The sequence below is a fragment of the Cervus elaphus genome, chromosome 5 (assembly GCF_910594005.1).
Source record: "Cervus elaphus chromosome 5, mCerEla1.1, whole genome shotgun sequence".
NCBI lineage: Eukaryota > Metazoa > Chordata > Mammalia > Artiodactyla > Cervidae > Cervus > Cervus elaphus.
The window spans coordinates 86,639,792-86,667,758 of NC_057819.1; the positions used below are offsets into that span (position 1 = coordinate 86,639,792).

A 27,967-nucleotide genomic window follows, 5' to 3' on the forward strand; every position below is an offset into this window, starting at 1 on the left:
GCAAAGAGTCGGACACGACTGAGCGGCTAAGCTCAGCACAGCACATAGCCCCTGAGTCTCTGACAACATAGCCTCCCACAGTCGCTGGAAACTGCCCATACCTGCCCAAGCAAAATTCAGCCAACAGTTGCCATGAGATTTATTTTCTCTTCACTCTTTGGTCCCAACTCCGGGCTCCCCCTTGCAGGATGGAATGTGGGGGTAGGAGATTAGTCACTAACTGCAATCTTAACACCTTTTATATTTGTATCGTTTTCTTGCCTTTAACTCTCTCACATCCACAAAGTACCCTAGTTCGCCATCCCTGGGCCCTCGCCGAAACCTAGTTTGAGGAAGACGCTCAAGTGGGGAAACAGCAGGGTCGTATGTTGTGACACAGACGGGGACACCGCTGGGGTCCTCTGAGCAGAGGTCTGCCAGGGTACCAGGGATGCGCGCGCGGGATGCCAGACTCCGCGGCGGAGCGCACAGTGCGCACGCGCGCCGCCTGAGGCTCCGCGCGCCCCGGGGTCTGCGGGCCCGGCGCCCGCCGCGCGCCTCTCGCGCGGAGGCCCCGCTCCCGCCCCGAGCGCCGAGGCCCCGCCCCGAGCGCCGAGGCCCCGCCCCCGCCCCGAGCGCCCGCCCCGCCCCCGGGAGAGGGCGGTGGGGCGCAGCGAGCGTGCGCGCGGCCCGCCCCGGGCGCGGGCGGAGGAGAGAAGGAGGGGCGCGCGCGGCGGCCAGCCTGCAGACGCCGGGAGCCGCGCAGCAGAGAAGAGCGCTGGCCGCGAGCCTGGGCGAGCCGGTACGGGGCCCGCGGGCTCGGGCGGGGGACAGCGGGCGGGCGGGACTTGGCGCCGAGCGGGCCCCGGGGGCCCTGGCCGGAGCGGACGGCCATGGGCCCGCGCGAGCCGGTTCTCCAGAAACTTTGTGCCTGCGTACCCCACCTGCTCCTGGGCGCTTCTCGCATCTTCTGGTCGGCGGGGAGAGGAGAGGCCCGGCGCCCTCCGCCGCGACCCCTCCTCCCCGCCCGGCCCCGCCTCGCGGGCGCTCGGAGCACCCCCCACCCCGGCCGCCCACCCGGGCTGCTCTCCTGCTGCGGCGGCGCCAGGGCCCGGGTCCCGGCCCTCGGCTCCTCGCGAGCATCCTCTCTGCTCCCCTCCCCCTCCCTGACCCCTCTGCTCCCCGGTCCAGCCATGGCCTCTCTCTGCCTCCTCGCCCCGCCGCCACCGTTCGCCCGCTCCGAGCCTCGGGAGCGTCAGCGGCTTCTTGCCTCTTCCGAAGGTTTCTGGTGCAGTGATAGAAGCAACTTGACTTTGAGCAATGCCGAGTATTCAACTTGAGGGTTTCTCTACGGTGGTGGATTGGTGTGCGCAGTGCCAGCGTTATCTTTTTATTTCTCTTAAGTACCCTTGCTCCAAAGCGAAGTTGAGTTCTTGTTTGTGTGCGAGAGGAGTTAGTTGCATGTTGTATGTAGCTGCCTTCGCTGGATTGTATAACTATATTTTATTTAGGTGGATGTTGCCTATGGTACCAGCTAGTGTTACGGTAACTGGGCATCCCAGAGGCAAGGGAAGGAGGTGGGACTTTAAAATGCAGTTCTACTGTGTAGGAATTTTTTTTTTTTTTTTAAGTACCTTGTTCTTTTCATCCAGGAAGACCTCAGGGCATTTAGCATGTGTGAACTAGCTGTTCTGTGTAGTTTTATGAGGGAGGTAGGTAAAAAGCAGTACCATCCTATTTTACAGATGTGAACATGGAGGCAAAAAGTCAAGTCCTGATTCTTTACTCATCTGAAAGGAATATAGACCAGAGTTCCTGGAATTCCTAGTCCATGAGGGATTCTTAGTCAGAAGTGTCATGGAATGTTGGAACAGACTCCCTGAGATTGTACAGAGCAGTTAAAAGCCACAGAGGCTGGAACTGTCAGCATCTCCAGGCTTGGGACTCAGCGGTGTCACAAAGTGAAGTGATACCAGACAAGTCATAGCTGCTCTCCGTGTTTCCTGCTCTTTACAGCCAGAGGAACAAAGGTGCTGTATTCTTTCCAAAGTTACCTGAACGTGTCTGGAAGCTCCGCTTTTCTTGAGCTGCATTTGGTGTTCCGTGATTGTTCCTTGTTGTGGACTCCTAAAGGCCGCCATTCTCGGGTTGCCTTTACAAATGCAGGGAAGGAGGCACCCCTCAGAAGGAATAGCTGCCTCTTCTTCACTAGGGACCCCTGAGCCTTCACACCAGGTGCAGGCTGAGGCAGGGACCCTGACCTGGGTGGGGGCAGAGGGTTGCCTGGTGGAGGCAGGAAGGCGCCCTGCACCGGTGGCTTGACACATGGGCCCTATTCCTGCCTCCAGCTCTGACTCATCTTCTGACGCTTGGGGGAGGAGAGGTAGATGCTTGATATTTTTGGCTTTCCCCCCATAAAACGGGAGACAGTTTCCTTCATTCCAAGGTTTTTAAACGTCAGTGTCCAACGTGTCTATGCTGAGGTCTCAGTTGAACTCTCACAGTGGTTGAATGTACGTATGATTACTGCAATATTCTTTAATACAATGGTATAAATGTATATTCTTATTATTTAAAAAACAAAAAAAACCAAAAAACAACTGGCCAGGTGTGTAAGTCCAAGAAATCCTTTAAAACTTTAGCATTTTAAAATATTGGTTCTTAAGGAGGAATCTGTGCTAGATTCTTTTGCGATTGGGATTTTATCTTAAGGCAAGGTGGGTTACAAAGACTTTTTCCCAATACCACAAGAATTAAACATTCTGTTCTAAAAAATTAAAACTTTACAGATAAGATTAAAACTTTCTTTCCAGCATCTGTCCCCAAAGTAATCACTGTGTATATTTTTATTGGTTTATGTGTGTTCTTTCAGACTTTGCTAAGCATTTTCTTGAATGTTTGTACAGAATGATTCTTTTTTCTGGTTTGCATAGTATGAAAGCTTCTAGCTTTTCTATTTTTTTTTCTGAGTGACATTTTTAACTATTTTATTTTATTATTTGTAAGTATTAACTTTAAAACTGTCCTGTTTATAGATACTTGGTTTCTGTCTAGAACAGGTAGCTATGTGTTTTTAGTCCAGCTGGTTGTTAAGTTTTACTAACCCTGATAGCACTGGTAGTATTTTCTCCAGACAATAGGCAAATGAACTTCAAAACAGTTAAATCATTAAGATCCTTGGTGCTACTCTTGGTTGCAAAGGAAAACTTTGCCATTAAAAAAAAAAACTTCATGTATTTGTCTTTGCTTATGAGGAGGCGTAAAAGGGAGTGGAAGGCGAAGGGAGTTGCTGAAGCAACAGTCCTGGGTGTAAACTTAGCGAGTGTTTAAGATGATAGCTTTAGTTATTTATGAAAGCCTCACTGGGGTGAAGACAGAGAAAGGAAAACGTTAATGTTTTCCGTGAAAACCGTTCAAATCAGTAATTTCAGAAGATATTTGAGCTAAAACAAAATTCATGTCAGAGTCTATGGCTTCCTGGTGGTCCAGTAGTTAGGACCCTGCAATTTTCCTGCCGAGTCCTGGGTCCAGTCCCTGATCAAGGAACTAAGATTTCACAAGTAGTTGGGCATGGCCAAAAAAAAAAAAAGAGTTTATGGGTTTATGTGTTAGACATTTATTGAGACTTCTGCTATATGAAAAGTTAAGTGCTGAATACTGGGTTAGAAGGCAAATAAGGTCGCTGACCTCATGAAACTGACAGGGCAGTAGTGATATTCCAAGCAGAAGGAGTCTGTCCCCAGATTGGCCAGAATTGTAAGGCTTCTGAATTCCTGAAAACCAACACTGTATTTATTTAACCTTTCTTAAGTTGTGAATAGTAACACACAAAAGGGTATAAAACATAAATGGATAACTTAGTTATTTTAAGGAAAACACAGCTGTAACCATCTTGCAGGTCAGGAACTACACTCTTCCAGTGACCACCTCTCTCCTTGCTCTAGAGGTAACCTAGCCAGTAACTAGCTTCATTTTTGTGAGAATCATTTCCTTTCTTTTGTATAGTTTTTATCACCTGAATATATGTGTATTTTAATTAGTTTATTTCATTTTTGGCTGCTCTGGGCCTTTGTCCCTGTGTAGTCTTTCCTTAGCTGCAGCCAGCAGGGGCTGCCTTCTTCGTTGCGTTGTGCAAGCTGCTTGTTGCGGCTTCTCGTTTCAGAACGTGGACTCACGGTACGCAGGCTTTGGTAGTTGTGGCACACGAGCTTAGTTGCCCTGAGGCATGTAGAATCTTCCAGACCAGGGTTTGAACTGGGTCCTGTGTGTTGGCAGGTGGATATTCTTATCCACTGTACTGCTAGGGAGGTCCTATCACTTAAATATTCATCTCTAGACAATACAGTTTCATTTTGCCTGGTTGTCATCTTTATGCAAGTAGACTCAAAGTAGGTATTCTTGTAAATCCTTTTGTTGGGGGTGGCAGTCAATGTCGTATATATGTATATATGTAAGTGTGTGTATATATACATTCATATATGTATGTACACACGTATATGATTTTTTGGTTTAAATTCTTGCTGCATTACAGTTTTTTAAGATTCGTCCGTGTTGTCACCTGTGACTGTAATTGGTTCATGTTTGTATAACTCCCCCACAGGTATCTGTTTGTCATCTGCTGTTGATGGACATCTGGGTTATTTCTGTGCAGGGCAGTTTGAGTACTGCTGTGTCAGACGCGTGCATCCTCAGCTTTACTAGGTGAGGCCAATTTTCCAAAGTGGTTGTACCAATTTACATTCCTCCAGTGGTGTCAGCCTTGAATTTATAACCCACTGTGCTTGCTGTTTAACCACAGTATGTTTGGATATTTCCTGATTGAATGAATAAGTGTCACAGAGGTGGTTTGATTTGATCCCTGGCCCTTCCTGCACCACTGTATTTTTATATACTTGCGTTTAATTGTATGATTTGAACTCACATAACACCCAGCGCCAGAGATGGTTTTCCACTCTGTGTGGCTGAGAAATACACAATAGAATCCTTCTAAAGATCTTTTTTTCTCAGATAGATGTGTAGTTATAGGGCAATTTAAATATTGCAAAAGGAAGCATTAGAAATTGAGGTGTCTAGTAGTCTTCTAAAGGTTTTGGAAGACTTAGCGCTTGGGCCACGAGATGCCTTGCGGTGGTGAGGTGCGTCGTGCTGGAGAGGACTTGCTTGGCGCCCGGCCCTGAACCTGCAGGCTTAGCGTGTGACGTGCGCAGGAGCCCAGGCTAGTCCTTGTGAAAATACCGTCTGAGGGAGGCTTGGTACTCACATGCTTGTGTACACGTGCGGAGAGGCACCAACGCGGGAGTGCCCTGGCAATACCAAAGGAACCACAGCTGCTTTGCTACGAGAAGAGATGCTTTTACCATCTTTGAAACGTCCGTTTCTCGAGGTCTCCCTTTGTACTGGACGGTAGTGGTAGTTCACAGCTGGGTTTGATAGTTCCTGCTCTCTGAGTAACCAGTTGCTGGGTTAACTTGGATCACTTGTGTTTGGTGTTGCTAGCTGGATTTAAAACTGGTGTGTGTGTGAGAGAGAGAGGAGGGGAGAGAAAGAGGAAGGATAGGGAGGTCATGGCAGGACAGTTATTAAATTATTAAGTCCAGGTGTGTGTGGAGCATCTAGCTTACCTGGTATTATCTGCTAACAGTCTGTTTCTGCCCTAGGGGCAGACTTACAGTTTTGTGGGTTTAGAAAACACCCTTCAACTGTCACCATGAAATTAACTGATAAACTAGCATCTGGAAAAAAAAGAAAGAAAACAGGGCTTCCCCGATGGCTCAGCAGTAAAGACTCCGCCTGCCGTGCAGGAGACCTGGGTTTGATCCCTGGGTCAGGAAGATCCCCTGGAGGAGGAAATGGCAACCCACTCCAGTATTTTCCTGGGAAAGTATCCCAGTCCATGGGATCACAAAGAGTCAGACACAACTGAGTGACTAAGCACACACACACACAAGAATGTAAGATTTGTAGTACTTTTTTATTTCTTCTGTAAGGCATCTTGGGAAATGGCTAAGTTGGTCCATTTTCAGTCTTTACAAATCATGCATACTTTTTCACTCATATACTAAATAAAGGGTTTCCCTCCCCCCGGAGATTCTCTAAAATAACCATAATTTTAAAAAACTACTTATATATAAATTAGAATTTTTTAAGAAAAGATACCATAGGGGGAAGATGAAAAGTAGAGTCAGAACCTCTTAGTCTTTAGTGATGGAGGAGATATCTTATTTGTGTTTTTTGATACCCTTTTCCAAAGGATGTAATTTACAGAGGAACTGCGTGTTCCCCTGTTGCAGGGAGGAGGAGGAACTCTGGTGCTGAGGTCAGGGCCCTCCCCGCTCACCTCATCACTTCCCATTCCTGCCCTTATGTTTAAGAGAGTGACCTCCCATCCAGTTTGGTCAGCTTTCCGCTACCATCTGGAGGCCTCCGTGGACAGAAGGGCCCTTTTGAAATTCACATGCAGCTGATGGGCCCACTGGTGCCTTGTCCCAGAACAGTTCCATCGTCAGTGGACCGTGGCAGGTCTTTTTGACTCCTTAGGTCTTCGAGTTTGTGGAGTGGTAGGAAAAAACTCTATAACAAGAGGGTGTTGCTTCTGTTGACTAGTAAACAGTGACCTAGCGGATAGAGCACCACAGGAGCCTTCCAGCCAGCAGCCCATGAGTCTCCTGCAGGATTCTCATGCAGGCTCCTTAGGGCCACTTGGAAAAAGATTTCTTTGCCATCTACTGTGATGGCTTTATAACATAATTTCAGGGGTAGGCAGTTTTTTTTTTTCTATGAAGGGTCAGATAGTACGTATTTTAGGCTTGCGGGTCATACAGTTTCTGTTGCAACTATTTAACTTGCTGTTTTAAACTTACCTTGTGATGCAAAAAAGCCGTAGTTAATAGGTAACGAATGAGTGTGGCTGTGCTCCAGTAAAAACTTGACTCATGAACACTGAAGTTTTAATCTCATACAGTTTTTGTGGGCCATGGAATGCGGTTCTTTTGAGTTCTCTGTTCACGGTTTAGAAATGTATTAACCATTCTTAGCTCATGGGCGGTAGAGAAAGAGATGGCTGACCAGACATGGCCCGCCTGCTACAGTTTGCCGGCCCCTGATTTGAACAAGAGTAGAGTTTAGGTTCGGGGGGCTTCCCAGGTGGCGCTAGTGGTAAAGAATCAGCCTGGCAATGCAAGAGACGCAGGTTCGATCCCTGGGTTGGGAAGATGCCCTGGAGAAGGAGACGGCAACCCACTCCAGTATTGCTGGGATAATCCCATGGACAGAGGAGCCTGGCAGGCTACAGTTCATGGGGTCACCAAGAATCAGACACGACTGAGCATGCACACAGAATGAGGCTCATAGGCCATTGGATTCTCATTTAGCATGTGACTAGTAGTTAGTAGTATAATCTGCAAAGAACTGTGTGTATTATCTTTTTGTATAAGACTATTTTTTGTTTAGCTCTGGCTGCACAGGGTCTTGGTTGCTGTGCGTGGGCTTCCTCTGTTTCGGTGGCAGAGCACGGGCTCCAGGGGGCACAGGCTCCGTGGTTGTGGCGCTTGGGCTTTGTTGCTCTGCGTCATGTGGCATCTTCCTGGACCAGGGATTGAACCCATGTCTCCTGCACTGGCAGGAGGATTCTTTATCATGGAGCCAGAAGGGAAGCCCAAGATTATTTCTTTAGGAGACAGGATAAGCCAAGGGAATAACTTCAGGACACTGTGTTCTTTGACTCCTGTTTAACTAAACATTTGATTTCTCCCTTTGCTCCAGAAAGGCTCAGACACACAGTTACTCTCAGAATTCGGGAAGCCTGCTGTCCTTTGGCAGGGATATAGGGGTGTATGTGGCATTATCAGGTTCCCTCCCTCCAGCTAATGCGAGAGACCTAACCTGGTTATCTTGTTCAGCTCAGGAACTCTCATAGATGCAGCTTCCCTAGTGGCTCAGCTGGTAAAGAATCCGTCTGCAAGGCAGGAGACCTGGGTTTGATCCCTGGGTTGGGAAGATTCCCTGGAGAAGGGAAAGGCTACCCACTCCAGTCATCTGGCCTGGAGAATCCCATGGACTGTATAGTCGCAAAGAGTCGGACACTACTGAGCGACTTTCACTTTTGGTTTATAAAGAAAAATGGGAGGTTAATTCATCAGTAGTTTACAAATGAAGTTAATTTGGTATAAAAGTACTAAAAATGTGGTAGGTGCTTGGCTGCCATCTTGTGTGTGGCTGGGACTGGGCCGCTGGGCCTTTGGAACCTTCCTTAGCGACTCAAGCTATAGAGATGTCCTGAAGAAGCAGTGGAGGAAAGAAGGGGCCTGAGGAAACAGACCTGGAAGCTTCTTACCTCCCTGAAAGGGAAAAGTTTTTCTGGTCTGAGTCTCAGCCCTGGCTGGAAAGAGAGAGAAATGATGGAGGTGATTAGGATCACACACAGGCTTTGGTTTGTTATTGTCAGGGCTTGGCGTGGACTCTGATGCTTTAACGGTGATCCCTTGGGTTCCAGGGAACTAGTCTAGTAATCGTTGTCTGCGAAAGATTCTGACCATCATCCCTCTATACTGACAAGGAGGGTTGTCTGATGGAGAAAGGAACAAGACTGGTAATGGAAGAGGAGAGAGGGAGATACGACTATCTTTACAAGTCGAAAGAGACGTCTTCGTTTTCTGTCGTTTGCGAGGGAGTGACTACTCATGTGTTTTGCTTAACCTCTAAGACCATCCTTTGGAAGCCGTGAGCCCCAGGTTCTGCGTTAGGGCAGTTTCATTCATTAGTGTACAGCCGGTACTCCTGCAGCGGGTTTTTTTTTGTTTGTTTGTTTAAAAGCTAGAACGTGGATGGCCTTTGCAGAAACAGTGGAAGCGAAGGAAGAATTTTGTCAAATCTTGGTTTTCCTGATTACGATCTGCTGGAGATTTGGGAATCTCAGGGTTTGCCTTGGCATGCTTGGTGGCTTTGTCCTGGGTAGGCAGAGGTTTGTGTAAAAGAAAACATTTTTAACTCCCAAGCTCTTTGAGATGGGAGGACGGAGGCAGGAATTATCTCCTTCTCCCCTTTATTATTTTTAAAAACCAAAGTAGAAAGCTTGCTTGGTTATTCATTTGAGGGGGAAATTATCTCAGATCCGAAAACCTAGCTAAAAGGCTAATACTTCATGATTAACGTTAGCCGTTTTGATACTCATGAGAAGGAGCGAAGATACTGCCTTGAGTTTAGAAATCACTTTTCAAGGTAAACTGGTAACCCAATCAAGTCAACAATGCTTTTTATTTTGTGGCAGGAGTATCAAGGAAAACAGCAGTAAAATAAACAATTGAAAATTAATTTTCTTTAAAAATTTTACTTTTTTATCCATGAATCTTAAAAACTTAAGTTATAAGAGTTCAAATATCAGTAATTTATTATGGAGTTGATGGCTTAGGTACTAGGTGCCTAAGGAATTTTGGTGTCTATGGGGAGTTTTGGAACCAGTCCTTGGCTCTGGAGAACTGTATAGGCTATCAAAGGGTTTGGTGGTTAACAAACACCAATATCACAAAGTAGCTGCTCAGTAAATGTTTGTGAAAGCCTTTGGGTAAGGATAACATGGTAATAGTTCTTGGCATATATTAAAAAATATAATTGTTGAATGAATAAATTTTAAAAATACAGCAAAAAAAAAAAAAAGTACTAAAAATGTGGAATTTGGCCAGGAGTATGAAAAAGAACTCCCTGTGGGGAGAAAGTTGAGGCTCACAGCCTGAGTTTTAAAGATGTTGATATATCCAGTGAGACGTCAAATGGTGAGATGATCAGAGTGCTCAACTCTTCCCTCTTGAGCTCTTAGTCCTGTGAACTTTGTTCTAATTTTTAAATTCATTTTTGTCTTCTTTAAATTAATAATGAACTTCTAAGTGCTGAAATCGTATTTGTGAATGGACCTGAGATTTCATGATTCTGCTTTTCAAGGAATTTTGAGGCAAACTTATACTTACCTTGGGTGTAGTTGCTGGTTGTGGTTTTTCTCTTTTCAATACTGTGGGTCAGGCTTTCCTGGTGGCTCAGACAGTAAAGAATCCACCTACAATCTGGGAGACCTGGAAGATCCCCTGGAGGAGGGCATGGCAACCCACTCCAACATTCTTGCCTGGAGAATCCCTGTGGACAGAGGAGCCTGACAGGCAAAGAGTTGGACACAACTCAGCCACTGAACAGCCTAGCTGAACACTGTGGGTGCAGATGTTCTAACCTTTGGAAATCAGAGTTTACCAGTTAACCAGGAATCTATGATTCATGTTTACTTTTTACCCCTTACTCTTTGAAGATTTAAAAGTATTATTTGTATAGGCTGTGGCATAAATTGGTTTCCAGTTATTACCAAGCAAGCTTAAATGTGATTGTGGAAATATTGCACCCATTTTCTTGGTTCAAGTTGATCAGATTTTTCACACCCAAAGACCGTCTCATACCACTTAGCGGTTTGGGATATTTTAGATGAATATCCATGTTATAGATAAAGCACAATCAGACCGACCTTACATCCCATAATTTCTGTCTTTCTGTAGTTTTTGCTTTCTTCCCTGGTGAGATGTACATTTTGGTAATCTTTAGGTCAGTCAGTCTGTTGTGGTCAGATTGTATGACTCATCAACAGATGAACCACTCATGGAGAAGGGGCTCTGGTTCCAGTGGGGGTACTCACTCTCTGTGCAGAGTCTGGGGAAGCCTCTTGGCGTCCGTTCACCTCTGATTCCTCATCTGGGAACCGTGGCAGCACAGTGATACTGATCCCGAGAGGCTGAGCGTGCGCATGTGGCTTCCACAAAACGCGCTCGAGTTTGCCTCAGCAAGTCCATGGAGTCAGGTTGATGAGACCTGTGCTTCTGGCCCTTGAGTGTGTGTACAGCTTACCTGGGATCTTGTTAAGCTGCAGAATCGGATTCCGCAGGTGTGGGATGGGGCCCGAGATTCTGCATTCACGCTCCAGGTTGATGGCTCCTGGGCCCTGGACCACATTTTGTGAGCACTGATGGGCTATAGAAAAGGGCTGGTGTTCTTCATTTGGAATCTCCAAATACGGAGACTTCTTGCAAAGCAAGAACGGAACGGCGCCTGCTTTAAATGGGTTGGAGAAAAAGCCTGATGGTGTAATCTCTGAGACACTTGCCCGAGAAACAGCTCAGGCTTTCAGCACCACTGACTGTTTTACTTTGTCTTGACCCTGTGCCTTCTCTGCATTGCTGCAGCATCCACTGTTTGCACCACTCATTAAATTCACTTAATGTTAGCCTATCTCTTATTGATACTCACCTGTTTTATGTGTGTATCTTGTGTCAGCTCTTGAAGATGATAAAATCCTTGCACAGGGTGATGTCTCTTGTTCCCTTATATCCCTGTTCTGGTGACTCTTGGTGCATAACACACCTTTCCAAAACTCTGGTGTAAAAGTCATTTTTATTTTGCTCACAGATTCATGTAGGTCAAGAATTTGAACCTCATGTAGTGAGGACAACTTGTCTTTGCTCCACAGTGTCTGGAGGTGACTTGATGATTGGGAGCTAGATTCACTGGGGTGTCTTTTAAAAAAAATTTTTTTTTTATTTATTTCTTTGGCTTTGCTGGGTCTTGGCTGTAGCATGTGGGATCTAGTTTCCTGACCAGAGATGGAACCCAGGCCCCGTGCATTGGGAGTGTGAAGTCTTGGCCACTAGACCTCCAGGAAAGTCCCGAGAATCACTGAAGTGTCTTGACTCACATCTTTAGTAGTCGATCCTGGCTGTCAGCTGGAATGTCCGCTCGGCCGCTGGCTGGAACTCCCACAAGTGACCTCTCCACATGGTGACTCTGGCTTCTTTGCGCTGCCTCACAGCATGGCAGCTGGGTTCCCAGAGCACGTCTTAGGAGACCGAGGAGACGTGTGTGGCTTGTTCACGATCTAGCCTCAGAAGCGTCATTTCCACTGTACTATTTTGGTTGAGTTGGTCACATGGGATGCAGGGTGTTATGTGGCCATTTTTGGCAAATGCATTCTGCCACAGTCCCCAACAGCACTTGGAATAGTGTGGAACACGTGGCATGAACTCAGTAAATACTGTTGTGTGAATGAGTGACAAATAGCTTAAACATCCAGGGGGATGAGGACCAGATTAAAAAACTCAGTTCCAAATGGGAACAGGTTGTCCCTGGTCCACATACATGCATACTTTCACCTTTTATAGGTAGGTATTTATAGTCTCTTCTTATTCTGTTTCCAACATGAGAATCTGTGAGTTAATCGGTGGAGCTAAACTTCTTAAGTCTGTGTGTCTCTGTCACCATCGGCATGCTTTTTCCCTGCTCTCATTGAGTGGACTGCTTATGTCTTCCTTTGGACTGTGGTCTGTTCCTTACCCAGCAGCTGGCTAGTGTCTTAAAATGATAAGCTTTTGTTAGGCTCGGTTCACGGGCTGGTTGGTGGTCCACTGGAGGATATCGAGATGTCAGCCAGGCCACGACTACACAGGCAGTTGCCCTATAGCTACACTCTAGGGGAATATCTGTGGCCAAACTATCAAAATGCTGATCCTCAGATTCCTTACTTCTCTGTGTGTTATGTATATCTGTCCTCTTCCCAGCCATCGCATCAGTTAAATTATATGGCAGGAAAAGCAAAAACAACCCCTCCTCCCAATCTAAGATGTTTTGGCAAATTAGCTTTCCAAATTTAGCTCTCCAGATAAGTGAGAACAATTTGTGAATATCTTTTATTTCATTTTAACATGAATGCAGCTCAGTATTTATTTGAATTTTATTCTCAATGTTTTATCAGAAAAAATTTTTTCCCCTTAAATTTTGCCACACTGTGATTTTTATTTGTAAGAGTTCACTCCCCTCCCCCCCCCCCCCCCCCCCCGCAGTGGAACACACTTCTTTTATTTAATGTTTTTTGAATATTTATATTTATTTAGCTCCACCAGGTCTTCGTTATCACACATGGGATCTTTAGTTGTGGCATGCGAACTCTCAGCTGTGGCAAGGGGGATCTAGATCTCCGACCAGGGATCAAACCCAGGCCCCCTGCATCAGAGCACAGAGTCTTAGCCCCTGGACCACTAGGGAAGTCCCCCCAATGGAACACATTTCTGATTTAATAATGAAATATAATGAGAAAAGTAGTATTTATTTACTTACAGCAATGTAGGCTAATGCCTCTATTTTGATGACTTTGAAGTGAAGTGAAGTAGCTCAGTCGTGTCCGACTCTTTGCGAACCTGTGGGTTGTAGGTCACCAAGCTCCTCCATCCATGGGATTTCCCAGGCAAGAATACTGGAGTGGGTTGCCATTTCCTTCTCCAGGGGTTGATGACTTTAAGGGTTTGTTTGTTTTTTTTGAAAGTAGACATTTAATGGGAGAAGAAAATGTTATTACAGAGGCTTTTCATGTATTAAAAAAATAAAAAGTATAGGCCTCCAGTATATATTACAAACCTCTGAAATTCCTAAAGCTAAAAATATCTTAGATCATTTTAAAGGGTCATCACTGGCACTATTGTGGCCATTTTTTTCTGTTTGTTCAAAAGAAGAAGAAAAAGCTGTAGATAGATCCTGATTCTAGAGGTCGTCTTGTCCTGATTTTTTTTTAAAGGTAGCTCTGTGGCAGTGGGATGGGTACTGTGAATACTGACTCCAGGTCGCCAGTCTGCACCCGCTCCAGGTTTAGATCCTGGCGTCCACCTCCAGGAGTGCTCCAGTACAGGGACCAGGCAGTTGTTACCAGCTTATGCTTTACTGAGATTACCGGCCCCCTAGGCAGACACTAATTCTGCATTTTGTTTAGCACTTAGCCCTTTGATGTTCATTATTCAGAGAGCAGCATCATCCCTGACATTTCTTATAACTTGTTAAGAAAAAACAACTCTCTGGGGTTGGTTTAGGGCAGCTCCTCCTTTTTGTCCTTCCCCTCACCCCCACTCTCCTGGCCCAGAAAGCATTGTTCCCTCTCAGAAGTAGATGCAGCTAGCTGAGCGCTGTGAACATCAGTGAATGAGTTGAACACCATGGACAGCGACGTGGACATTCTTCGGCGTTCTCTCTGGTCATCCTTGTCCCAGAGACCCGGGCGCTGCAGTGGGAGCGGTGCTGCCCCTCAGCGGGCACCTTGGACTCCCTGATCCTGCAAACGTGGTCAGTCTGGTACTCTCCCAGTAGATATCCTGTTCTCCCTGCACACATTCACTGAGTTGATTTTGACACACCTGTGATGTCACACCCATGTTTTCTTTTATTCATTTTGATCAGAATCTGCTCATCTTAGACATGAAGCAGACCAGGGCTTCTTGCTCTGCCTTCCCAGGGCCTGCTCCTTGCGGGGGTCCCCGCCTCTGCCATCAGGAGGGCTCTCTGGGACCTGGAGGGTGCGCTGTCTGTGGCCCTGTTTCCGTCTCCTGGGCAGGAGGAGAAGCTGGAGCAGCTCTGCCTGTCTGGGTCAGTCTTTTCTGCATGGAGCCTTTGGTCTGCTTAGGCTGAGCTGAGGCCCCTCTCATGCCCCGAAGGCACTGGTGGTGTGGGGCGCTGGAAGGACGGGCGAGGAGACCGCAGCCACCCCCGCGGGCACCGGGAAGCGGTCTGTGGGCTTGAGCCAGGAGCCCAGACACCTGGGGTCTTTTCTTGTGAAGAGCCCTGCGCCTTGTGCCCTCCCAGCTGAAATCACCTCACCGTTTCCGAACCTTGGGCTCTTCAGCGAGAAGGGCTTGGGAGGCTCGGTCGGGGGAGCATCTGAATACCCGTGCCCTCTGAGTGATCTCTGGCAGAAGTTGTTTTTCTGAACCTTGGACTCAGCTTTGGCATTTTAAGCAGGTTTTTGGCATGAGGCTGACTCGCAGCAGCGGGGAGGGAGCATCCTGTCTGTCTCGCTTGGATTCTGCCCTGAGGATTCACAATCTGCTTGCTTTTCCCTGCAGCACCAACTACCCTCTCACTGCCCAGCGAAGGAGGAGCTAACTGAGTGAGCTAGGCTTTCAGCCCACCCATCCCTTACCCACGGCCCTTGATGAAGACCTTTCTGCTGAAAGGGCCAGTGAGCCTGGGACCCCAGCCTCAGGAGGGCAAGTGGCTTCCCAAACAGGGTGATTATTTGGGAGACAGCAGGACATGAGTCCCTCTTAATCAGACAGTAACTGGATGACCTGGTTGGAAATTTGATCAGCGTCTTCCACATTGAGGATGGAGTTATCACCGGCAGTTCAGAAGCCTTCCTTGGTGTGTTTATAGTCGCGTGGTGACTTTGCTTTTTAAACTATTAGGATTCTGCCAGGGAGAGACTTGGAAGCTGCATGAGACTGCGCTCGCTGCAGGACAGGCTGTTCTCCCCAAGTTCTGCCCGTTTCCATGTACATCTAAGACTCACGTCCACACTCGTTTCCTCACACAACTGCTTCCTTGTTTGTCTTCTTGATGTGATTTCACCTACACACGACCCCTGTGTCGCTGGTTGGCCGATGTGGGCCCCACACGAGGGCTGGTTAGCTTGGGGGAGGCACTCCCTTGGAGCGAGCAAGGGCCGTTTCTGGGGAGATGCTGAGGGGTCAGCAGCGGCACTCTGAGTGCCGCAGTCTGGAAGGGGAGTCGGGGCGGCGCACCGCCGCATCACCTCTGCGGGGGTGCCCAGTGTCCCCGAGCAGCAGCTGTGGCCTCACCTGGGAAGTAAATGCCAGCTCTCGGGCCCCCTGTCCAGAACCACTAGGTCAGGGACTCTGGGGCCGGGGCTTGGCAGGCTGTTTCAGCAAGCCCTCCAGGTGATTCTGATGCTCGCCACGTGTGAGAACCTCTGCAGAACGTCACGTCAGCTTCAGGTAGACCACGTAACGATTCCATGTCTGTACATACTGCACAGGGGTCACCACGGTAAGTCTGTCACCATAGGGAACAAAGTTTCCTTGTGGCAAGAACTTCTAAGATTATTCTTTTAGCAGCTTTCAAATATGTAGTACACCCTGATGATGGTCACCATGCTATATGTCACATCCCCAAGACTGACTGTAAAAACCGGAAGTTTGTCTCTCTTCACCCTCTTCATCCATTTAATCCCCACTTCTGAGAACCAGCAATCTGTTCTCTGTGGCTTTGAGCTCTTTTTTTCTAAGATTCCATGTGTAACTGCTGCTCTGCAATAAATTTGACTGACTTCACTTAGCATAATGCCCTCAAGATCCATCTATGTTGTTGTAAATGGCAAGATCTCCTCTTTCTTTATGGTTCATTAATATTCCATGGTATTTGTATATAATACCGCGTTTTCTTTATCCATTCAGCCATGCATGGACACATCAGATTGTTTCCATGTCTTGGCAGTGAACATGGGGATGCATCTATCTTCTTGAGTTAGTGTTTTTATTTTTGTTGGATAAATACCCAGAAATGGAATTGCTAGTTCATGTGGTAATCCTGTTTTTAACTTTCTAGGGACCCTCCATATGGTTTTCTGTAGTGGTTGCACCAACTTACATTTGCATAAATAGTGCACAGGGGTTTCTTTTTCTCCACATCCTTGCCAATACTTGTTATTTCTTGTCTTTTTGATAACAGCCATTATAAAAAGTGTGACGTGAGATTTTGGTTTGTATTTCCCTGATAATTAGTGATGTTGAACCTTTTCATGTACCTGCTGAGCATCTGTATTTCTTCTGTGGGAAAATGTCTACTCAACCCTCTGCCCATTTTAAAATTTGATTTTTTTTTTCTGTTGAATTGCATGCACTTTTTATAATTTGGATCGTAACCCCTTATTGGTCATATCATTTGCAAAGGTTTTCTCCCATTCCATATGCTGCATTTTTGTTTGTTTAGTTTCCTTTGCTGTGCAAGAGCTTTTTACTTTGTTGTCCGCCTTGTTTATTTTTGCTTTTGTTGCCAAATCCAGAAAATAACTACGAAGACCAACGTCAAGGAGCTTACCTCCGAGGTTTTCTTCTCAGAGTTTTATGGTTCTATCCTTTTACTATTGTGTGTCACACTGATCGATTTGCAGATGTTGTACCATCCTTGAATTCCTGGGATAAATTCCACCAGATCATTGTGTATGATCCTTTTAATGTATTCAGCCATATAGTTTGCTGATATTTTGTTGAGGAGTTTTCATATTAGGTTTATCAGAGATACTGGTCTGTAACTTTCTTGTGGTGTCCTTATTTGGTTTTGGTCTTAATGTTATGCTGGCCTTGTAGGATGAGTTTGGAAGTGTTTGCTCCTCTTCTGTGTTTTAGAAGCGTTTGAGGATTGGTACATATTCTGTAGATGTTTGGTAGAATTTACCGGAAAAGCTGTCTGTATCTTAAACTTTTGTTCATTGGTGGCACGGGGTTGTGTGTGGGGGGGGGGTGTCGATTAGGGATTCAGTCTTCTTCCTCGTTACTGCTCTGTTCAGCTTTTTTATTTCTTCATGACTCAGCCTTAGTGTATAATGACTAGTAGTCTCTTAATGATCCTCTGTATTTCTGTTGTGTATCAGTTGTGAAACTTATTCCTTCATGTCTGATTTTGAGTCCTTTGTGTGAGTCTAGCTAAAGATTTGCCAATTTTGTTTTTCTATTCAAGGAGTGGCCTCTTAGTTTCATTGATCTTTTCTATTGTCTTTTTTGGTTTTTTTTTTTTTTTTTTTTTTGATCTTTTCTATTGTCTTTTTAAAAATGTGTATTTGGTTGCTTTGGGGCTTAGTTGCAGCACCCGATCTTTGGTCTTCGTGGCAGCATCTGGACCCCTGTTGCTGCCTGTGGGATCGCATGTGGGATCAAGTTCCCTGACCAGGGATCACAGCCAAGCCCCCTGCAGCAGGAGGGAGCTCGGAGTCTTAGTCACTCAGCCACCAAGGAAGTCTCTCTTATCTTCCATAGTCTCTGTTTATTTCCACTCTGGTCTTTGTTACTTCTTTCCTTTTACAAACTTGGGACTTTGTTCTTTTTCTAGTCCCTTGAAGTGTCAAGTTCGACTCTCTGAGATCTTGTTTCTTGACGTGCAGGCATTTATCGTTACGAACTTCTTAGGACTGCTTTTGCTGTCTCCCCTAAGTTTTAGTATGCTGTATTTCCACTTTCACTTGTCACGGGTATGCTTTTATTTCTCTTTTGTTTTCTTCTATGACCCATTGGTTGTTCAGTAACATGTTGTGTATTCTCCACTTATTTGTGAATTTTCCAGTTTTCTTCTTGTGATGATTTCTAGTTTCAGACTGGTGTGATTGGAAAAGATGCTTGATGTGATTTCAGTCTTAAGTTTATTAAGAGTTGTTTTGTGGCCTAAATACATGATCTGTCTTGGAGATTGTTGCATGTGCACTTGACAAAAATATGTATTCTGCTGCTTTTGGATGAAATGTTCTGTATATATGTGTTAAGGTTACCTGGTCTAATGGGTTTGTTTAAAGCTGATGTGTCCTTACTGATATTCTGTCTGGATGATCTGTTTATTGATGAAAATGGAGTATAAAGTCCCGTATTATTACATTACTGTCTATTTCTCCCTTGAGGTCTGTTAATATTGCTTTATATATTTAGATATTCCTATACTGAGTGCAGAAATATTTACAAATGTTTTATCCTTTTGTTGACACCCCCCCTTTATCATTATGTAATGCTCTTCGTTATCTCTTTATTTTAAAGTCTTGTTTTGTCTAAGTATAGCTACCCCAGCTTTCTTTTGGTTTCCATTTGTGTGGAATATCTTTTCCCAGCCTCACTTTCAGTGTGTATCCTTACATCAGAGGTAGGCAGCGTGTCTGTTTAAAAAAAAAAAAAAATCCATTCAGCCACTTTCTATCTTCTGATTGTAGAATTTAGTCCATTTACATTTAAAGTAATTATTGATAAGTATGTTCTTACTGCTATTTGGTTAATTGTTTTCTGACTGTTCTGTAGTTTCTCTGTTCTCTTGCTGTCCTTCTTTGTGGTTTGATGATTTTATCTATTTATTTATGGCTGCACTGGGCCTCCATTGCTGCCGGAGGGCTCTCTCTGGCTGTGGAGCAGGGGCTGCTCTCAGTTGAGCGTGCGGCTTCTCGTTGTGGCGGCTCTTCGTGTGGAGCACCAGCTCTGGCGCTCAGGCGTCAGTAGTTGCTGGGTGGGCTCAGTAGTTGTGGCCCACGGGCATAGCTGGCCCGTGGCGTGTGGGATCTTCCTGGAGCAGGCTTGAAGCCATGTCTCCTGCGTTGGCAGGTGGATTCTTAACCCCTGGACCACCAGGGAAGTCCTGATGATTTTCTTTAGGGGTATGTTTAGATTCTTTATTTCTCAGATCTTTTGTGAATCTCCCATGAACAGGTTTTTGCTTTATGATTACCGTGAGGGTTACACATAACTTATTAACAGTCTAAGTTTCAGTCATTCTAAAACTCTACATTTTACTCCATTCCCCCCATTTTTTTTTTTGTTACGTTTTAAACCATTTTATCTTGTATATCCCTTAACTATTATATTTTTGCTAGTGTATTTTTTTATTCTTCATACTGGCTTCATGAGTAACTCATCCATACTACCTTTATGTTTTATTTTTCTAAATTGTACTATATTTACCTCTACCAGTGAGATTTATATTTTCATATATTTCCCCACTACTGCTTAGTGGCCTTTATTTTTCAGCTTAAGAAAGTTGCCTTAATTCTTGTAAGGCCGGTTTAGTTTTTGCTAGTCTGGAAAGCTTGTTCTTTAAATTCTGAATGACAATTTTGCTGAGTGTTCTTGTCTGGAAGTGTTTTCTTTCAACATCTTGAATGTATCATGCCACTCCCTTCTGACCTGGAAAGTTTCTGCTGAAAAACTTGCTGGTAGTCTTCTGGTGGTTCCCTTGTATGTACCTCGTTGTTTTCTTCTGCTTTTATTAAGGTTTTCTTGTGTTTTCACTTTTAACAGTTTAATTATAATATGTCTTGGTATGGGTCCCTTTGAGGTTTGTTTGGAACTTTCCAAGCTTCCTGGATCTGAATGTGTTTTTGTTCCTAGGTTAGGGAATTTTTCAGCACTTTTTCTTTCTTCTCATGCTGTGCTTATTTGCCCTGTCGTGTCCAGCTCCTTGCTACCCCATGGACTATGGCCCACCAGGCTCCTCTGTCCGTGGGGATTCTCCAGGCCAGAATACTGGAGTGGGTTGCTATGCCCTCCTCCAGGGGATCTTTGCAGCCCAGGGATTGAACCCAGGTCTCCCACATTGCAGGCAGATTCTTAACTGTCTGAGCCGCCAGGGAAGCCCGGGACTCCCGTAATGTCAATGTTTGTCTGCTTGATGTTATCGCACAAGTCCCTTAAGCAGTCTTCACTTTTTCCATTCTCTTTTCTTTTTACTGCTCTGTTGGCTTGAGTTTCACTGCCCTGTGTTTGAGTTCATTAATCCTTTTTAATGTCATCTAGTCTGCTGTTGAACTCCTCGAGTGTATTTTTCAGTTAAATTATTGTATCCTTCAACTGTGATTTCTTCTTGGTACTTTCTTATATTTTCTCTTTGTTGAAGTTCATTCATTCTTTTCTCAAGTGAGCATCATTATGACCATGATTTTGAACTCTTTAAGAGGTAAATCATTTATCTCCATTTCTGTAAGCACATTTTCTGAGGTTTTATCTTGTTCTTTCATTTGGAACGTAGCCCTCTGCTACGTAGCCCTTCCTTTCTGGCCATTGGATAAAACAGCCACCTCTCCCAGTTTTGGAGGAGTGACGTTTTGGTTGTCTCTAAAATCTTTGTGATTGTCTGAGTAGCCTATTTTTAGTGACTCTCAGTAGTTGCAGGTGGGCCCCAAACTGTCAAGAGTTCTATCAGGAAAGGTCTCAGTCACCAGCTTTTAAAGTGAGTAAATTCACAGGCTTGTGTGACCACTGGCATTAAGTCCCACTGTCCACCAGAGCCAGGCGATCTAGAGGTGTTCCCTGGGCCACAGTCACAGAAATTGGGGTACCAGATGAGTATACAAGTCTCTTTCTAGAAGATACCAGAGAGTTGGAGTGAGACCGAGGGAGAACAAAAGACGGTGTCTGCCGACCTCTGCTCCCGTCCCCAGTGCGTGCCGAAGCAGAAGCGCCCCTTAGGTCGAAGCTCCCAGACAAGCAGACAGGCCTCACAGAGAGACTGGGTGTGTTGATAGCTGAGCAGTGCCCGGGGCTGGAGCCGGCCTAGTCGTGTTTGCCCTCAGAGTAGGTGGGCAAGGAGTGTCCCCTGGGTGGGTGGCAGCCGCAGCGTCCAGGGCAGCGCACACACGGGTGCTCTGGCACGCAGCAGAGGGGAATGGCGAAGATGGTGCTCACCCTCTGAGGTCTTTGGGGTGGATTACGGTAGCCTGCCCCACAGGTTGCAAGCTATAATTATTGTTTAGAAACTGTTTTAAAATGTAAAATATGCACATGTCATATGACTCAGCCCTTCCACTCCCTGGTGCCTCAGCTGGTAAAGAATCCGCCTGCAACGCGGGAGACCTGGGTTCAATCCCCGGGTTGGGAATATCCCCTGGAGAAGGGAAAGGCTACCCACTCCAGTATTCTGGCCTGGAGAATTCCGTGGGCTATACCGTCCATGGGGTCGCAAAAAGCCTCGGACACAACTGAGAGACTTTCTCTTTCCATTCCTAGGTAGTTAACCAGGAGAAAGGAAGGTGTATATCCACACAAATACCTGTTTGTTAATGCTGACATCAACTTCACTTGTGCTAGTCTAAAATTAGTGTCAATAGATGAAAGAACTATGTCTGCACAATGGAATACTACTCAGCAATAAAAAGAAAGGAATGACCTATTAATAGACAGTTTCATGGGTGAATGTGAAAATAATTATGCTGAGTGAAAGCCAGGCCAAACAGAAAATCCCTATATGGAATGAGTCCACTGTATAAGTCTAGAAAATGTAAACTATAGTGACAGAAAGTGCATCAGTGGTTGCTTGGGACTGGGGCTGGAGGGTGAGGGAGGGAGGAATTATAAAGGAGCATGAGGACATTCTGGGGGGTGATGGGTATGTTTATTATTTTGAGGTCATGGTGTCTTGAGTACGTGTGTCAAAACTCATCATTTTACATCAAATTGTATGTCAGTTATAGCTCCACAGAGCTATAAAAAAAAAAAAAATCATGTGATGGTTACCTGGGAAAGGCAGAGGGACAAATAGGAGAGGAACAAACTCTTTTCCATTATACGCATATTCTTCTCCATTATGGTTTATCACAGGAATATAGTTCCTTGTGCATATGCAGTAGCACCACGTTGTTTATCCAGCCTATATATAATATTGATAGCTTGCATCTGCTAATCCTAAACTCTCAGTCCTTCCCTCCCCCACACCCCGGCCTTTGTGACAAGTCTGTTCTCTGTATCTGAGTCTGTTTCTGTTTTGTAGATATATTTGTGTCCTATTTTAGATTCCACATATGAGTTATACCATATGGTATCTGTTTTTCTGACTTCACTTAATGTGATGATATCTAGGTCCATCCACATGGCTGCAAATGGCATTATTTTGTTATTTCTTTTTTATGGTTGAGTAATATTCCATAGCGTGTTTACCACATCTTTATCCATTCAACAGCCTTGGTTGTCTCCCATGTTTTGGCTATTGTTAACAGTGCTGTGAACACTGGGGTGTATGTATCTTTTCAAATTAGTTTTGTCTGGATATATGTCCAGGAGTGGGATTGCTGGAGTCAGACATGCCTTAGTGACTGAACCACACACCAGGTGGTAACTCTTGGGCTTCCCTGATAGCTCAGCAGGTAAAGAAGATACACAGGAGACCTGGATTTGATCCCTGGGTGGGGAAGATCCCCCGGAGGAGGAAACGGCAACCCACTCCCGTATTCTTGCCTGAAAAACCCCATGGACAGAGGCGCCTGGCGGGCTACAGTCTGTGGGGTCACAGAGTCGGACAGGACTGAGTGACTAAGCGCACACGGTAACTCAGCCTAGTGCTTTGAGGAACCTCCCTACTGTTCTCCGTCGGGACCATACCAGTTTACATCCCCCCAGCAGTGTAGGAGGGCTCCCTTTTCTCCACACCCCCTTCTGCATTTATTTGTAAACTTTTAAATTATGTACATTCTGACTGGTGTGAGGTGGTACCTCATTGTAGTTTTGATTTGCATTTCTCTAATAATTAGCAATAAGCATCTCTTCATGTGCCTGTTGGTCATCCGTATGCCGTGTGGTATCTGGTATTAAAGTCTTCTGCCCATTTTTGGGTTGGGTTTGTTTTGTTACGAGTTGTATGAGCTGTTTATATATTTTGAAAATTAAGCCCTTGTCTGTTGCATCATTTGCAAATGTTTTCTCCCAGTCTGTAGGCTGTCTTCTCGTTTTATGGTTTCCCTTGCTGTGCAAAAGCTTGTAAGTTTGATTAGGTCCCATTTGTTTATTTTTGCTTTTATTTCTATTGCCTTGGGAGACTGACCTAAGAAAACATTGGTACTGTTTATGTCAGAGACTGTTTTCCCTGTGTTCTAGGAGTTTTATGGTGTTATGTCTTCTATTTAGGTCTTTAAGCCATTTTGAGTTTATTTTTGTGTGTGGTGTTCTCACTTCATTGATTTGCATGTGACTCGGGGAGGATTACATTTTTAATAATGCTGATTGGTGTTCAGATGGTTGCATAAATGAGTAAGTCAGAGGGCCAACATGGACAAGAAAACAAAATGAAAGCAATTTCAGATCGCTCTCCAGCACCAGCACCTCTGGGGCTGACGTTCACGGCTGAGGCCACCTCTGCAGCACTGCTCCTTGTGGAGCTGGCTGGCTCCTGGCACCCGGCTTGGTTGCTGCACCCAGCCCCACACTGCCGGCTTGGCTGCTGGCACAGGGAAGAGACTTGAGCTTCCTGTGCATTTCTTGCAGGCCCCGTGAGCAGAGCCTTACGTTTCAATGTGCTGTCTCTGAATCCTCCTCTCAAAACTTCATCTTTACCATGGCCAAAAGTGCACTTAACGACACATAACCCGTGGTGTGAAAAATATCAACAAAAAGCTGAGACTTGGGTTGATAGTTTTTCTTCTTCAAAATGTTTACCTGGCTGTGTTGGGTCTCAGCTGCGGCACATGAGCATATGAACTCAATTCTTTAAGTTGCAGCATGTGGGATCAAGTTCCCTGACTGGGGATCGAACCCAGGTCCCCTGCATTGGGATCACAGCGTCTGAGACACTGGACCACCAGGGAAGTCCCAGGTTGATAGGGCTCACTGGCACATTCTTTAAATACACATGGAGATGTATTTAACATGCTTTCCACTTCCTAGCTTTATTCCAGTCAAACCCAGTTTCATAGTAAAAAAAAAACCTGGAGGATTTCTTTTGATGTTCCTGATTGACCACATTCCCACCTCCTTGTCTTTCTACAGATCTGATTTGTATCCAGTGTGATCAGCACTCCCTCACTTAAGACTTTCCAGACCCAGGACTCCAGAGGAACCAGACACCTCACAAGTGAGTAGCCCCAGCACCACCTCTGTCTGTGGACCGGGGATGCTCTTCTGACTGGAATCACGCTGGGCAGCCCTACGGGTCCCTGGGTGGGGGATACGCACACTTCTCAGGGCACAGACTAAAGTGGTGTGAAAGACTGCATAGACATTCTGTTAAACTTTATTTCCAACACACATCTTAAGCCAGGGGGAGGCGATACATCTCGGAGATTAGAAAAATCTTGGGCTGAGGAAAGTGTATTTGGCCACATCCAGGGTCAGGTCAGCTAAAATGTTCATTAACTTAGATGAGTGAATTTTTGCTACCATGGCCTTGAAGTTACCTGTGATTGTTTCCATGGAAATGTCATAGTACAGGTATTCAGATGTCACAAATAATAAATATGATAGAGTTAGCTCTTTTAAATTATAAAGAGCTAAGGTGATCAATGTTCCGGGCTTTTCTATAACTGATCCAATTCAGTATCTCTTTAGTCCACAAAGCCCATTCATTGGAATATAATACCTAAAGCAGTATCATTTTTACACCTTTGTAAGATCTCTATGTCTAGAGTTAGGCTTATGAAAATATGGCCATCATAGCCGTGGGAGGTAGGCAGGAATATATGATAGAGCACAGCCTTAGGTGGGATCGGAAATTCTGATCTCTTCCTAATTACCACCTAACACCACTCCCCTCAGTAAAGAGCAGGACCCCACAAAGCTGTTATTCAGGGATTAGCTGCACTTGTTTCTGTCTTTAACATTCCCTAAAATAGAAAGACTTTCTCTTTAGTGCCTTTAAAAAAAAAAATCACCAGTGTACTGAATTTTACATTGATTTTGCACGTTGGCATCTTTGACTACCTTTCCTGTTAATCAATGAAAATGATTTGTCTCCATCCTGGGAAGAACATGCTATTATAGAAAATGACCATCTCCAATCCTCTCACCATCCCATTCCGCAGACACTGTAGAAGGCTGCGATGAATCAGTAGCATTTAGAGTACTGATGGATACCTGTATCTTGCAGGAAGGCGACTGTAACTTCCGATTCCTTGGTGGAGGAAAACAACACACTCCGGTCTTGCTTCCAATGATGCAAGTGTGATTGCTGGCGTCTTCATGAGCTCCAGAGGTCACAGCACGCTCCCCCGGACTCTCATGGCCCCCCGGATGATTTCCGAGGGAGACCTAGGAGGCATCGCGCAGATCACCTCCTCGCTCTTCCTGGGCAGAGGCAGCGTAGCCTCCAACCGGCACCTCCTCCAGGCGCGCGGCATCACCTGCATTGTGAACGCTACCATCGAGATCCCCAATTTCAACTGGCCCCAGTTTGAATACGTTAAAGTGCCTCTGGCTGACATGCCTCACGCCCCCATTGGACTGTACTTTGACACCGTGGCCGACAAGATCCACAGCGTGAGCCGGAAACACGGGGCCACCCTGGTGCACTGTGCTGCGGGGGTCAGCCGCTCGGCCACGCTCTGCATCGCGTACCTGATGAAATTTCACAACGTGTGCCTGCTGGAGGCCTACAGCTGGGTCAAAGCCCGGAGGCCCGTCATCAGGCCCAACGTTGGCTTCTGGAGGCAGCTGATAGACTACGAGCGCCAGCTCTTTGGAAAGTCGACAGTTAAAATGGTACAGACACCTTACGGCATAGTGCCAGACGTTTACGAGAAGGAGTCCCGACACCTGATGCCTTATTGGGGGATCTGAGCCACCAGAGCCCGCAGCAGCCGCCCCTCGAGCAGTACCAGCACCTGCTGCACGCCGTCTGCTCCCCTCCTCCCCTTTCTTTCCAAGTGGTGGACAAATGCTCCTCCCTGAAGTGTTTTTTTTACACTGGGTGTTCATGTTTTATTCTGAGAGAGGGAGCGGAGGGGAGGAAGACACGGGGAATGCTCACATTGCTACTAACATTTTTAAAACTAACATTTTGGAATAGCGTTTATGAAAATCTTGAACCGGCTTTTAATCATTTTTAACAGTTTCAACAGTTTAATAAACTGTTTGGTTCTGCTGTGCTCTCAACCCCCTGCCTCTTGGCATCATGGGAGGAGCTCAGTGCAAAAATCACTTTGGACCCCCATTAACCCTTTAGATACAGGCTTTGCCCAGGCTGCCGACCAAACAAATGCTTAGGGAACACTGATACCAGCGTCAGTCTCCACTGGGTCAGCCCTACTCTTTCCTTTCCTTCTATTCTTTAGTGACTCTGTAAGTTTAAAAAAAAAAAAAGAGCCTTTATTATTTAGCTGTTAAATAATTATAATGCAATCTGCTGCAAACACCCTCTTGGAATCAATGTGCCCCAGGAGTATATTAGCATTATTTTTAATAAATACATCTGCTTAACATATTGGAATTTTTACTAATGAGAATTTCAGGGTGTGTGTGTGTGTGTGTGTTGATGGACAAAAGACAGCTCTTGAGTAACCATTAAGGGTATGGCTCCTGTGATAATTATGAACGCTACTTAAAACAGACATCCCCTTGAGTCATGTCAGCATTTCCCATCCTTGCAGATGGGCGGATATTAACATCATTCACCATGCTGGGACAGTAGAGAAACAGCATCTCTTGGTAACCGGAGGGCACCAATGCGGTGAGTCCTCCATGAAAGAAAGTGTTTTTTAACAAAAGGTATGCCCCTTTGCCTGCCTACTGACTTACACAAAAATGCCCTAAACCAAACCTCAGCACAATGATAAACTAACACAATGGCTTCCTTTGTTGAAACTTGGAAATGTCACTGCTCCTCGTTAAGTCTGACAAGACAACAGGGAATAGGTACACGTTTCTGCTAGTGTCTCTATTCCATGCCCCCGGGAAGCCGCTGGGAGTTCCCAGGTTGCCCCTTCCTTTTCTAGGAGAGCCACTTGTCCCAGCAACAGCTTGCTTTTACTTCATTTGCCAGGTAGGCTGTAGCCTGCTTATCCATAGAAAAATTTCCTAGCTTTTGGGTTTGTGTGGCAAGAAGCCCTACATATAATGCCAGTAGCTGCATATTTATATAAATCATATTCTTCAGATTTTACCTGGTTTGTGGCAGTGGTCTCCCTCTGCATTCTAATTTTAAAATTTGCCCACTTTAAAAACATGTGCCATTATTGTCTGCATGGGAAAATTAAAATGAAATTAATAGTTTCTGTAGGAAATCAGAGCAACCCATAAATGCCTTGGCAGCAGATGATCAAAAATCAATCAGAAGACAAAACAATCTGCGGTTGTGGAGGCTGGGCTCCGACAATATGAAGGCACTCTAGGTCTGGTGGTCTCTGGAGAAACATCCAAAAATTACCTCTGTACATAGGAGGAATACACCTGGTGACAGATGTTCTTTATAATTAAGAAAATTTCTCTGCAGAAATCCTGGCAAACACCAATGCTGGGACGCAGCTCAGAGAATTCTTAACACTTAGGCAGTCTAACACCTTTCTAATCTAAATGTCAGAGTTTATTAGCTAAAAGTCACAAAGGAAGGTGTGTGGCCTCCAAGGTGTGAGGGGAATTTTTGTAGTGATCCTTATAAAGGCCCTATCATTTTTTCTAAGCTTAAGAACACACTAGTCATTAAATAAAAAGCAACTAGAAGGCACCTGTAAATAAATTACGTAGATGCACAC

General features: G+C 45.4%; 1 protein-coding gene across 3 annotated transcripts; it reads left to right on the top strand.

Annotated features, from left to right (window-relative positions):
* The first annotated feature begins 639 nt into the window (after window positions 1–639).
* On the top strand, window positions 640–26,698 carry DUSP14 (dual specificity phosphatase 14). 3 transcript variants are annotated; one of them, XM_043902974.1, is made up of 3 exons: window positions 640–781; window positions 24,273–24,357; window positions 25,369–26,698. In XM_043902974.1, exon 3 carries the CDS (start codon window positions 25,461–25,463, stop codon window positions 26,055–26,057), a length of 597 nt encoding a protein of 198 aa, XP_043758909.1. In that variant the 5' UTR covers window positions 640–781; window positions 24,273–24,357; window positions 25,369–25,460; the 3' UTR covers window positions 26,058–26,698. The 3 variants fall into 3 exon arrangements, with proteins under 3 accessions (XP_043758909.1, XP_043758911.1, XP_043758912.1); XM_043902976.1 differs by lacking the exon at window positions 640–781 and adding an exon at window positions 1,356–2,009; XM_043902977.1 differs by lacking the exon at window positions 640–781 and adding an exon at window positions 2,046–2,492.
* The last annotated feature ends 1,269 nt before the right edge of the window (window positions 26,699–27,967 follow it).

What these genes read in the sequence shown, in the direction of transcription:
- DUSP14 (XM_043902974.1), top strand. Translation starts at nt 25,461, where the DNA reads ATGAGCTCCAGAGGTCACAGCACGCTCCCCCGGACTCTCATGGCCCCC.